Source organism: Enhydra lutris, unplaced genomic scaffold (assembly GCF_002288905.1).
Source record: "Enhydra lutris kenyoni isolate GAN:26980312 unplaced genomic scaffold, ASM228890v2 scaffoldscaffold6, whole genome shotgun sequence".
Taxonomy (NCBI): domain Eukaryota; kingdom Metazoa; phylum Chordata; class Mammalia; order Carnivora; family Mustelidae; genus Enhydra; species Enhydra lutris.
Genome location: NW_019154090.1, coordinates 27,679,133 through 27,691,642, shown reverse-complemented (window position 1 = coordinate 27,691,642; position 12,510 = coordinate 27,679,133). Strand labels below are relative to the sequence as shown.

At 49.9% G+C, this 12,510-nt stretch overlaps 1 protein-coding gene across 2 annotated transcripts in view; it reads right to left on the bottom strand.

The window, feature by feature from the left end:
• The window catches only part of LOC111141447 (proteasome inhibitor subunit 1), a 43,764-nt gene extending 36,371 nt beyond the window's left edge, over positions 1–7,393 (bottom strand). Inside the window, exons 1-3 of one of the 2 annotated variants that reach the window (XM_022494010.1) lie at positions 7,364–7,393; positions 7,129–7,272; positions 151–303 (exon numbers count right to left, since the gene is read on the bottom strand). In XM_022494010.1, the coding sequence (XP_022349718.1) occupies positions 151–303; positions 7,129–7,257 (282 nt within the window). In that variant the 5' untranslated portion in view covers positions 7,258–7,272; positions 7,364–7,393. Of the gene's footprint in view, positions 1–150; positions 304–7,128 lie in introns of both variants that reach the window. The other variant, XM_022494011.1, reaches the window with a different exon arrangement.
• Positions 7,394–12,510: the final 5,117 nt, after the last annotated feature.

Here is a 12,510-nt window from a genome sequence, read left to right as displayed (position 1 = left end):
GGATTCCTGTCTTAGTTCCAGAAGTAGGGTCACTGGGTAAAGTCCTCACAAACATTTAAGGCTCTTGATCTGTACTGTTAAATGGGCTGCACAAAGGTGATCCCAACGTCCGCTCCCACCAGCAGGTGCCAACATGTCCCTGAGACTCACCAGCACATTGATGATCATGCTGTTCTCCACGGTGACCGCCTTCACGAGGAGCTGTCTGGACCTATCCTTAGACTCATACCGGAGGACATACAGGTCCTTACTACTATTCCATCCAGCAGGCAGCAGTTCTGACTTCTTATCATTGGGACCTGGCTGAGAAGACACCGAGGTTGAGAGGAAGATCACAACCTCAGAACACAGAGGTATGAAGGACCTTGGAGATAACCTAATCCCATTTACTCATTTCACAGATGAGGACATGGAGGTCAAGAGAAATAAAATGTCCAAGTTAGAGGTCTGGGACTCCTGCTCCAGTGCTCCCTCTGTTGTAGCTGACTGCCTTCATGACCCAGTGCTGGAACCTGTCCAGAATCTGCAGCCTTGGTTTGGTAAGAATCTCCTCTCCACCCCCCTGCCAAGAATAAAGCCAATCACCTGAAGGGATGCTGTGAAATTCCAAGACTGTTTTTTTCTAAATTCAGGACCTGAACTAAGTTCAGGACCATCGGCAAGAGAAGCACCGAAGCACTGACAAAAAAATAAAAGATCCTAGTGTGCTCCCCTCCAGACTACTGCAGTGGATTCCCACAAATGACTGACAGTTTTCACACACACACACACACACACACACACACACAAAACAGAGCACATGTACAAGAGAAAACATCAGTGCACATCTCTGTGCCTCCTGCTTCAGAAACAGACCACCACCACTGCCAACGCCTTAAGTAGGGTACTCCTAATGAATCTCTTACTCCTCTCACAGATAATCACCACTCCGTTATTTTTTAAAACGTCTTTACTTTTCCTTATAGCTGTATTACTACATACACAACCCTAAAAGATGTATTGCTTCAGGTCTGTTTGAATTTATAGAAACGGCATCACCTTTATCGCTTCCTTTTTGGTTCGAGATTGTGAGGTTTCGCTGTGTTGACACATTTAACCACACACGGTCCACTACCTAGCGCTCCGTGGCAGCACAGCTCACAGCTACGCGGTGTGGTGCTGTACAAGCTGCCAGGTACACGCTCACTTGTTGACGCCTATGTGAAAGGTATAGAGGTTCGCTGTTACAAATGCTGCTGCTAGGAACACTTGTGTACACACCTGCTGGTACACAGGTGGATAAACTTCTGCAGAGTATGTGTGGAGAAAGAACTTTCAATCTGTAAGATAAAGTCAAACCGTCTTCCGAAGAGGTACTGATTTACACTTCCACCAATGCGGTAGGGGTCTCCTCATAGTTCCGTGTGGTCAGCAACATTGTCACTGCCCAACTTTAAAATCTGTGCCCACCTGGTGGGTGTAAAAATGCATCCCCGTGAGTTGTGACGTCTTCTTTTTCCTTTTAAACCATCCTAGGACTTCCCTTTTACACATTATAAAGTTTGTAAAACCATCTTTAAATTACTTCTATAGGAAAAGGTAACAAAGTAATTTCCAGGTGGGGAAAGATCTCTTAAGATCCATAAAAGAAAAATAATACTGTCTTTGAGACTGTTCCCCAAACTGAAACCTTCTGTTCAACAACAGACACTGCAACGTTAACATGCAGCCGCAGGCCAGGACGAGATGTCTGCCATGGCCACAGATGAAAAAGAATGGATAACTAGCACATTAAGGGAATGCCTGGAAAACGAACAATAAAAATTGGGAACCCATTTGAAAAACTGGCAAAAGATATCAACGAGCAAAAGAACAAGCAGATAATGGTATACAGAGGGCTGTTCAACTTCACCAGCACTCAGACAAGTGCAGGCTGAAACCACGAGGTTCCACGTCACACCCATCTCACTGGTGTCATCCATTTCTCTATTCCTCATTCATGTGGGTGTGGGGACAATGGGAACGCTCAGACACTGCAGGTGGCCACTTATACTGCTGCAAACCCTCTGGAAAGGAGTCTGGCAGCATATGGTACACTCGGGTAAGCAGACACCCAGGGACCCCAAACCTCCATTCCTGGAGGAGACCCTGTGCACAAAGACACAGGAGACATCACAACCTTGCCATGAATACCAAAGTGGAGGTGAAATGAAAAAATATGCTCATGCTGGAATACTATATAGAAGTGAGAAGGAACAAATTAGATCTAAGTGTAGCATCACAGATAGGGTAAAAAATATAACTTAAAAATGCAACTTAAAAACTGTAACTTAAGGGGCACCTGGATGGCACAGTCTATTGGGAGCCTGACTCCTGATTTCGGCTCAGGTCTTGATCTCTTGATCTCAGGGTCATGAGTACAAGCCTCGCATTGGGATCCAAACTGGGCTAGGAGCCTACTTTAAAAAAAAATATGTGTGTGTGTGTGTATGTGTTTATGTGTATATATATTTATATTTATATGTGTATATATATGTACACATATACATACACACACACACACATACACACATAAATGTATAGAACTTAAACTTTTCTTAGAAGTTAAGAAAAAATGTAATTTACAGCCTGGTACCATTTATGTAAAAAATTTTTAAAACACATGAAAATAATCTGTATATTTTTTTCATGGATATCTCTTATATGGCTGAACACGAAGCAAAGTGGATTGGGAAGCTTCATACTCAGGAGAATATGCTGGGAGGAATTGGACTAAAGATGAAGAACCAGGACACCCGGGAGGCTCAGTCAGTTAAGCCGCCGCCTTCGGGCTCAGGTCATGATCCCAAGGTCCTGGGATCGAGTCTCGCATGGGGCTCCTTGCTCAGTGGGGAGCCTGCTTCTCTCTGCCTCTGCCTGACATTCTGCCTGATTGTGCACGCTCTCACTCGCTCGCTCTCTGACAAATAAATAAATAAATATCTTTAAAATAAAAAGATGAAGAACAACAGCAAAAGACAAAGGTCCAGCACCACAGCCCTTACATACAACAAGGACAATGGGAGGCCAAGAGTGGAGAATGAGGGCCTCTCCTCTTTGGCCACCCTTGGTGCCCGGGAATCCAATGGGGGAAGTGGTCCCAAATACAATTCAAGATGTTGCAACTGGCATGGTTTAAAAGCTGGCAGGATGACAAGGAAATTCACAAGCCTGAAGCAAAGAAATGAGAGTGAGGAAAAACAAAAGTGAAAGGACTCAAACCAGTCTGCCAAGAGAAACAATCCCTCACCTCCAACTTCGTACATTTCCTGTAACAGGTTTAGTGGATTCAAGGTTTCCTTTGGAAGTTTAGATTTTGATAATGTGCCTTGTCTTTGTTCTGTCAGAGGCCTTTGAATTTCTATGTATATCCTCTGTATATAGCATTTGACCCACCAGAATTTTCCTTGGAATATAGATAATTTGGTCTGCTCACTTTCACAGACTCTGGCCTCTAGGGCAAGAGAGCACTCTGGGGTCAGGTAAAGCTGATACCTCTTGCTGCAGGCGAACTGATGGTCCCAGCCCAAGGGCTGCCCTGATACGGGGAAAACCGGTGGGGCTAAGAGGGACTGGCCCTGGTGATATCAGGCCAAATTTGGCATTTCAACTGTGTTCTGGGCCCTGACATCAAATATCAGGCCCCCCAGAAAGCTGCAACTGGAAAGTAGCCAAAGCATATGGTTGTGTGGTTTAATACCCTCAGATGAAAAATTTAAGGGCTCAGAGGAGCTGAGAACTGCTTAAGGTCACAGTAAGTCAGATGCAGAGCTGGGTTTGGCATTCAGAGCTCCTGGTTGCTTGGTATATGGCTGGAGATTTTTCCCAGCCAGATCCACTAGACTGGCCCCAAAAGAGTAAAGATGGTTGTCCACTTAGTCCACCCAGTCCTGGGGCTGGCAGCATTCTTCAGTGGCCATGAGTTCATCCCTGGGTCTCTGGGCTAAAATGCACTCAAAGAAACACAAACAGATCATTTTGGGCATTCCCTCTCTTTTGTCATAACCTTTAGATTCCTACAACAGAAAACAAAATTCTCAACCTTACATCTATAACCATCTATAACCTCTTGTCACCTAACCCCCTTGCCACCTCTGTAAAGCTCTTAGGAGGAGTGGTACTGACTCCAAAAAGGTAATCCAAATTCAAGTACTGGATTTTTATTGAAGCCAGTGGCCTCACTGCTCTTCTAACCAAGTTTTACATACACAACTGCTCTGTGTGCAAAGGACAACATAAAATCAAAGAGAAAAACAGCCAATTCAGCTTTCTATTTAACAGTCAATATACTCTATGATGAAGCACATACTTCTGAGACCTTCCTCTCTCCTTATCACCCCTACAAGGATGGGGCGCAGGAGGAGGATGGAGAGACAACATAAATATTCTCTGAGCATGGTAAATACTCTTGGTCTCAGCAGAGTCTGCTGGTCCCAGGCCAGAAAATTAAACCCTCTCTTAAATAAACTAATAGATGCCTCTCTAAAGGGCTTCTACTCCCACAGAAGCTGACTCAGCAGAAGTCAGAGGAGGACAAGTGCAACTCAAGCCTGAGCAGCTCTTCAGGGAAAGGGCACAGAAGCAAAAAGACACACCCAGGAGCAATACGAACACCCAGCCCCAGAAGGCGTGCATGATTTAGCGCTGGGGTGGATACACGGACAGTGGACAGTGCCTTTCAAAACCCTCCTCCCCACTCTCTCTGGCCTCCTGCCAGACATCTGGGGTCTGCATCTTTTTCTGGCCGGCATGAACTCAATAAGTGGCACCATGAACAGAGTGGAATTAGATGGACCTTTAGGAATCAGTCAAGGATCTTTTATGTCTTTTTAATCAGTATTAAAATGAGATTGTATTCTTTTTGCACATTTCACCTGAAAAATTGGGACCCAGAGTATTTGGCAAGGGGATGATGCCAAAGGAGGCAATGACCTATATGAACTGATGTCCCTAAGCTGTCAGAACAACTCAGAGCTTCAGACAGGTGTGTGAAGGGACGGGTGGTGGGAGCAGATCTGCAGTGCTGATATGTCCCTGTGAAACGGGGAGAAGAGAAGGAGTCGCACAGGCCCTCGGTAACAAGTTCCTGTTTAAGGAGAGAGATTCCAACTGTATCAGAGCAGTAGCTAGCTGGGAGTAAACAAGGTGAGGTCCATGAGAGGCAGAGAGCAGGGCAGACCTGTTAGATCTGAAGGACAGGGTAAGGGGTGGGGGGAACTGAGGGCCCATGGACGAGCCCCAAGTGCAAGAACAAGTAAGTCTTCCTCCCCTTTCCAATCCCACTGCACACCATGCCATTCTATACATCCACTTTCTGGACTTCCCGGGCAAAGGTGAAATGAAATGACTGGGGCAAGTGAGAAAGTCATTCAGGATTGGAAAGGTGAAGTGAGGCAAGTGAGGAAACAAAGTTTCTGTTGGGGACACTATACACTGAGCCGGAGCCCAACACTCATGAGTGGAGACCCCATCTCTACCAGGTCCAAGGCCTGAGATGTTGAAAGGCAGGGTAAGTGGAATGCAGAGCAGGATGGGCAGAAAGGCCAAGAACAGAGCTATCTGGGAGGAAAACACGGTTCCTGCTTCCAGGTGTGTGAGTGAGGCCCCTTCTTTTCCAGCCTTATATCCAGTCCTAGATTCTACAAGAGGGAACAAGGATGTGTGAGCCTGGAGAGGGGTGGGGATGGGGGATGCTAAGTGTGTATCTGGGGTCCCTGTGAGATACTTGAGGTCTGGGATTGGGCCAGGGGGAGGGGAAGCCAAATATCCATGACAGTTCTTATCCTTCTCATGTAACTCCTGTCGGTGGGCGTTAAGTATGAGAGGGGGTGGTTGTTTTGCCCACTGCTCTGAAGGACAGAGGAATGGGGCCGCAGGGAGTGGAAGGAAGTGCCTGGCTCTCGGGGCTCAGGATGTGTAAACTGTTTGAGGAGGGATCCTTAAAGCTCCGTGTCAGGAGAGGAAAACTTAAGACACTGGGTGTACATCTGAGAAACTAAGAAAGGATTAGGGAGTTTGAGAACTGAAGCAGTGAGAAATGAGAGTAAGGTTAAAATCTCACCATAAGAGATGCAAGGGGGTGAGATGAGATGCCCTACTCCCCAGAGCTGGTACTGGTTTTGAGGGTGAGAAGAACGTGACAGTGAGGGGCAGGCTAGGAATCCCGTGTGTATGTAGGGTGTGTGGCTGGGAGGATATTTTCCCTGATGACGTAGAAGAGAACTGAAGGGGCAGAAAGGGGGCCAGGCCCAGTTCTCACAGGAAGCTAATGTGCAGGATGCTGTGGAGGGTGAAAGTCATGGGCAAGGGAAAGGGAAGATGAACAAAGTTTCCCCCCAAAGAATTACACAGTAGGCAGGGCCCAGCAGTCCTGGGGGATCTGTGGGTGTGACACGCCCCCCAGCTCTGAGGGGCAGAGCCTGAGGATGGGAGAGTGGGAGGCGGGCTGACCCTGTAGGGTCAGCTGTTGGGGAGGAAACCTTACCTGGTTCTCACATCCAGGGTGCAAGGGTGTACCTGTGGGGCGGTGCGGGAAGGTGGTGGTTTCCCAGAATGGCAGCGGTTGAGTGGGCTGCACTGGGCCCTTCAGTAAAAGGTGAAAGCTGTGTGTGCTCTCTGGGCCCGTGCTGAGGAGCGAAGGAAGGGTCCCTGAGTGGGGCGGAGCAGACCGAAGCTTGCGGGTATAAGCGCGCTTGGATTCAGATGATCGGGTGGAAGCCCAAGTGAGTACCACCCGCCACCCGCCCCCGCCGCTGTGTGGGAAGGAGCTTGGCGGAGGTCAGGCAGGTGAGGGGCGCTCAGGGGAGCTAAACCCCGTCTCAGTGTCGGTCCACACGATCCTGGCCTGGGGGACTGCCAGGCTGTGCCGAAGCGAGCGTCTCTGAGTTTCCAAATCAAGTTGCCCCAGCTGTGTTGTGAGGGGTGCTGGGCCGGCCGGGCCAGCAGAGCAGCTCCCCGACCCGCACACCAAGTCGAAGGTGCCAGGAATCCCAGGGCCGGGACTCGGGCGGGGGAGCGTCAAGTGCTCTGGCCCAGAGCTCCGGCCCTTGGATCCGGGCAGAAGACACCTCACCCCCACGACCCTGGCCCCGGGCCCGCTCTTTGGAGTACCTGGTCGCCGACACCCAAGGCGTAGTAGCCGTGCGTCACCACCTCCCAGTGCAGAAAGCAGATGAGCGCGTCCTGCGTGCAGGTGATGGCCGGCGCCGCCGACGCGTACAGTACCTCCAGGCCCGCCATGGGCACCCCAGACTCCTGCGGGCGGAGGAAGGAAGGGACACAGAGCGGTGAGCCCACTCAGCCCTGCGACTGCTGATAACTCCCTCCGCTACTCCACCAGGCCCACCTGCGGCCAAAATGGAGACGCCCGGGGGCGGAGCGCAGCCGCCGGAAGTAGCTCCAATTCGGCTCAGTAGCGCGAATGCGCCGGCTGGAAACTAGAGCGGGGCACTTAAGGGTTCCGCCAGGCAACCTGCGGGCGGGGGCGGGGGCGGGGGCGGGGCGGGGCTCTTTCTAGCGGGAATCCTGCTTTTCCAGGTAGCTGGAGCGACTGCCACAGGCGGGACGTTAAGTACGGTCACCAGGAGAGGCCACCTTGCTCTGAGCCACAGACTTCCCATCCGCAGAACGGGGTGGGCATATGTTGTGGCGAGAGAGTTTATGAGATACGGCTAAAATATATTCATAATAGTTGGCACTATGCAGTTGGCACGTAATTCTCAATGCGTTACTTGAACTCATTAATTTAATCCTCACGACCCGACCCTATAAAGTTGGTATTAATGATAGCCCCATTTTCTAGAGGTTGAATTTGACCGCCATGACACAGCCAGCCAGTGCGTGGCCGAGATGGTGCCAGAACCTAGTAGTCTGGCTCCCAGGACAACGTTTATGTGCGAGATCCGGTGCCCAAACCTTTACACCACCCTATCCACAGCTCCGTGAGGTATGTTCCATTATCATCCCCATTTTGCAGATGACAAAACGAGCTCAGAGAACTGAAGCCACTTCCTCCAAGAAGACAAAGCTGCTGCAGGCAGAGCTGGAGCTCCTAATCCACTACCAAATTTCAATCATTTATTTGCCTGTCTGTGATTTTTTCTACTTGTTATTCCTTCCACACATTTCTCAAATCCACTTTTTGTTTTTGCTCAAATTAATTTAGTTTTCCCATCCCAGTCAGCACCCTATGGCAAGCCACCATCATCTCTCAGTTGGATGACTGTACCAGCTTCTAAACCACCCTAGTTCATCTCTGTCTCCCAAAAGTCTGTTCTACACTCTGCATCTAGAGATTCTGTTAGGACACAAGCCAAATGACATCCTTCCTCTGCTTAAAATCCTCCCGGGGCTCCCATCAGGGAAAGTAAAGTCCTCCCCATGGTCTGCAGAAACCTGCAAATGGTCTGTGCCCTCTCCCCACACACCTCTCTGACATCATCTCCTCTAACTTTTCCCTCATCTCCTGCACTCTTGGCTGCAATAACCTGGACCACCATCCTCTTGTGCCCACATCGGATCCACAAGCAAAGCCAGTCAACTTTATCCTCAAAATGTATTCTGAATCTGACCACTTCCTACCGCCTTCACTGCCTCCACCCTGGTCTGAGCCTCTGGCGTCTCATACTTGGACTAATGCAGTAGCTTCCTAACCAGGTTTCCTCTTCCACATGTTTGGTTCTCCAGGTCTCTGAATGTACTGCTGTCTCTGCCTGGAATGCTCTTTCCCATACACCCACATGGTTTGCTCCTTCAATTTTAAGTGACTCCTTCTCTCACCTCCTACTGGCCTCAGCAGACACCTTCCCTGACCCCCAGCCAAAATAACCTCATCTACCCCTTACTCCCTCCCTCACCCTGCTTTCTTTCCTGCAAAGCATTAATCATAACCTGACCTTCTAGCAGGTATCTCTTTGCTTGTTTATTTAACGACTGTTTTTTCACTAGACTGTGAGAAGGGAACAGAGGCCACATCTGTCTTGTGCACAGGTATACACCTGAGGGCCTTCCTGGCTCAGGATATACTTGTTGAATGCTGAGTGAATGAATTTTTGGTGTGGGCTCAACTTTGTGGGGCCAGTTTCATCCCTTTCGCAGTTCCCCACTCACTTTGTTACCTGGCCCTGTATCACTCCACATTTTGTATTCCTGGGACTTTTCTAGGACACCCAGATTCCTGAATCCCATCTGCAGAAGTTGTAGTTGAGCGCCTGCGGTAGAGTGCAGGCATGCTGACCATACTCTGGGTTGTGTTAATGCTGGTGGACTCCTAAGACACTTTAAATGTCCAGTTATTGAAAATTTGACCGATCGTTCCCTCGTTCCTTCACTTATTTATCCGCTAAACCTCCCTAGGCTGTGTTGCCAGGGATGGCCATGCCGGCTGCCCAGGGGCGGTCCTGTTCCTAAGTACCTGCTGTGAGCCAGACCCAGGTGAACCAGCTGTAGTTCCTTCCACTCTGGAGCCCACTGTCTAGAAATAAAAGAATTACAGACAAAGGTAACCCAGTGTGAAGACCATCATGACATAGGGGTACTTGGAGGTCCATGCAAGCCCAGAAGAGGCATCTAATTCAGGCTAGAGGTCAGGGTGGGCTTCTTGGAGGAGGAGATGCCCAACGTGAAAGCCTTTCATGCCCAACATGAAAAGCCCTCAGGTAGGGAATTGCGCAGTTTAGAGGAAGTGGCCCTTGGTGCTTAGAGGTGCCTGCTAAGGAGTGAATTGGACACCATGGCATCTGCTATTCCCCAGCCATGCCCCCCCACCCCGTTCCCAAGGGTGAGCCATGCCTTCACCAGTCTGTGGCCCAGCAGGCAGCACGGAGTAGATACTAGCATCTGTGTGCCACGGGAATGAGGTAAGCTTTGTCTCTTGCACTGGGCTGTGTGTCCTTTGGGCCAGTACTGTGTTCCATCCACCCCTGAACCTCAGGGTCCTCCATGGATGAGAGCCCACGAGAGGATCCTCTAGGACAAGAGGTTTGTGTATATCCTGCCCCTGGTCCATCCAGCACTTTCTGGGGACTTACCACCATTGACAAGGGTCTCAGTTGTCCCTGTGAGGCCTGTGATTGGCTGAGAAGGGAAGCAGGTGGAAGGTGCCTCCCCAGCTGGGCCCTCGCTACCTGGGCAGGGCAGAGCCCATGCCAGAGATGAGGGCGAGGGCCCAAGATGATGAAAGGAACATGGGCAGTGGCTGCAGCCACCAGTTCCTGGTTGCCAAGTGACAGCAATGTGAGGATTCTAAGCTCCCTGGAAACTGTATCCCTGGAAACCGTGAAGAGGTGAGCTGAGGGGCAGGGCCCAAATGGGCAGTGAGATGGAATTATTCCACACTGGAAGCCTTCTGCTTTTTTGGCTTAGCATCATTCTAACAACCTCACCTCCTCCAGGAAGCCCTCCATGATTAGTAGTGTTCAGTACAGGAACCCACTGGATGAGTTGGAATGTAGAAATAGGGAAACCTGCTTCTAGCTTTCAGGGGGTCTGAAAGTTGTAGGAGAGCACCAGCAATGATCACAGCTGCCTCTTGTCCTAAGGCAGCATTCAGGGGGAAGATCTGCAGAGGCAGCTCCAAACCTGAATGGAAACTCTGGACCCACTGTTATTGGAGAAGCAATAAGGTGCTTCTGCTGTCTCCCATTGCCCGGAGTCCCACCAACAAGTCCTTCTGAAAAAGGGTGGGCTGGACGGGGATGGTATTGAGGCTCTCACAGACAAATTGGTCAATATTCTCTTACTTAATTCCCGTAACTCTTTAAGGTAGAAACTAATATGACCCTCATTTTTAAAGTGAAAAGAGTAAGGCACAGGAAGGTTGTACCATGGCTCCTCAGTGACACAGGATTTGAACCAGATGGTACACATCACCACGTGGCTTTGCCCCATGACAGCGTCCAAGGGGCTTGCAGGCCTGCAAGCTCTGTCCGAGGTTTGCACAGGAGATGGTGAGAGAGCTGTGACCGAGTTTTTCAGACTTTGGCTAGTGGCTGGTAAGTCTGGGAACAGGGAAAACGGTGTAGGCTGGGGACTGAGAAATTGTCCCCAGAAATGGTCTAACCATGGGAAGTCTCTCCAACCACAGCGACCGAGGAGGGTCCATGCAGAGACAAGAGAAGCCACAAGAGGGCGCCCGGCCCCACCCAAATGCCCACCGAGGGCAGCCACGCGCTGTGAGGTGCTTTTCTCCTTTCCCTTCTCCTCTTTCTAAGGGGAGGTTCAGGGGAGCCCTAGACTGGGGACGGCAGTGCGGTCAGATTTTTCACAAATGGAAATGCCTACTTGTAGCCCTGCGCACTGTTGACCCCAGGGGGAAACCGTCCTCAGGGAACCCCAGTCCCAGCGGTCAAAGGGTCTGCTCTCCTCCTTTTTAAATTTCATTTTATTTTATTTATTTATATGACAGAGAGAGAGCACAAGCAAGGGGAATGGCAGAGGGAGAGGGAGAAGCAGGCTCCCCGCTGAGAAAGGAGCTGGATGTGGGGCTCCACCCCAGGATCCTAGGATCATGACCTGAGCTGAAGGCAGACACTTAACCGACTGAGCCAACCAGGCGCCCCTGCTCTGCTCCTTTCTGAGGCCATTCTTCTTCTCAAATACCCCACTTCCTTCAGCAGACATCTTTGTATCCATCCTTTCACAGACTTGGCCCTGATCCTCTCCCCTCCCCCCCAACCTCAGCCCCTTCCATCTCCAGCCCCGAAGTCCCATCAGGCCCTTGCCCCACCTGGTGTGGCCCCTGGCATGGGTGATCAGCCTCATGGAGAGGCCAGTTGCTCCCCTAACTAGAGCATCAGCTTCATGAGTGCAAGAATGGCATCTGTTTGGTTCACTGCCCTCCCTCCAGCTCCTAGAACAGTGCCTGGCACACATAGTGGGTCCCAATAAATATTTGTTGAATTAACAAATAAAAGAACAAATGCATAGATTGGAAAAAGTGTCTAGATCTTGGAGTCAGGCAGCCTGGGTTTACATTTCAGTCTCAGTGCTTACTCTCTGTGCAACTTGGGGGAGATGACTTATCAAACTGTCAAATAGGGATTATAATTGTGTCTCCAGTGGGGTTGTCAGAGAGGATTCCTGGAGATGATGTCACTAAAGTGCCTCCCATGGTGCCTGGCCCATGGCAGGGGCTCCTAAGTGGTGCCTCATTATTTGAGCTAATGAGCCCTTGGAAAGCAGCTGCTATTTATTGAGAATTTACCATGTGTCTAGCACTCTTCTCACGTTCTCCAATTCCATTTTCGTAACTACTTGGTGAGAGGTTGAAGAGCTCAGAGGGGTTCAATAATGTGCCCAAGGTCACACAGCTGAGAAGATCAAACTTGGATTTCTCTCCGGAAGTTGAAGACTGTAGCGTGCAAGGTCAGACTTCTTGGGTTCAAGTCCTGGCTCTATCACTTTCAAGTGGTTTGACTTTGGGCACGTTTCTTAGTAGGGAGATGTCAGAAGGGGCAGTAGGGGGCTGCTGCATAGGCCTGGGTCCTTCTTTCA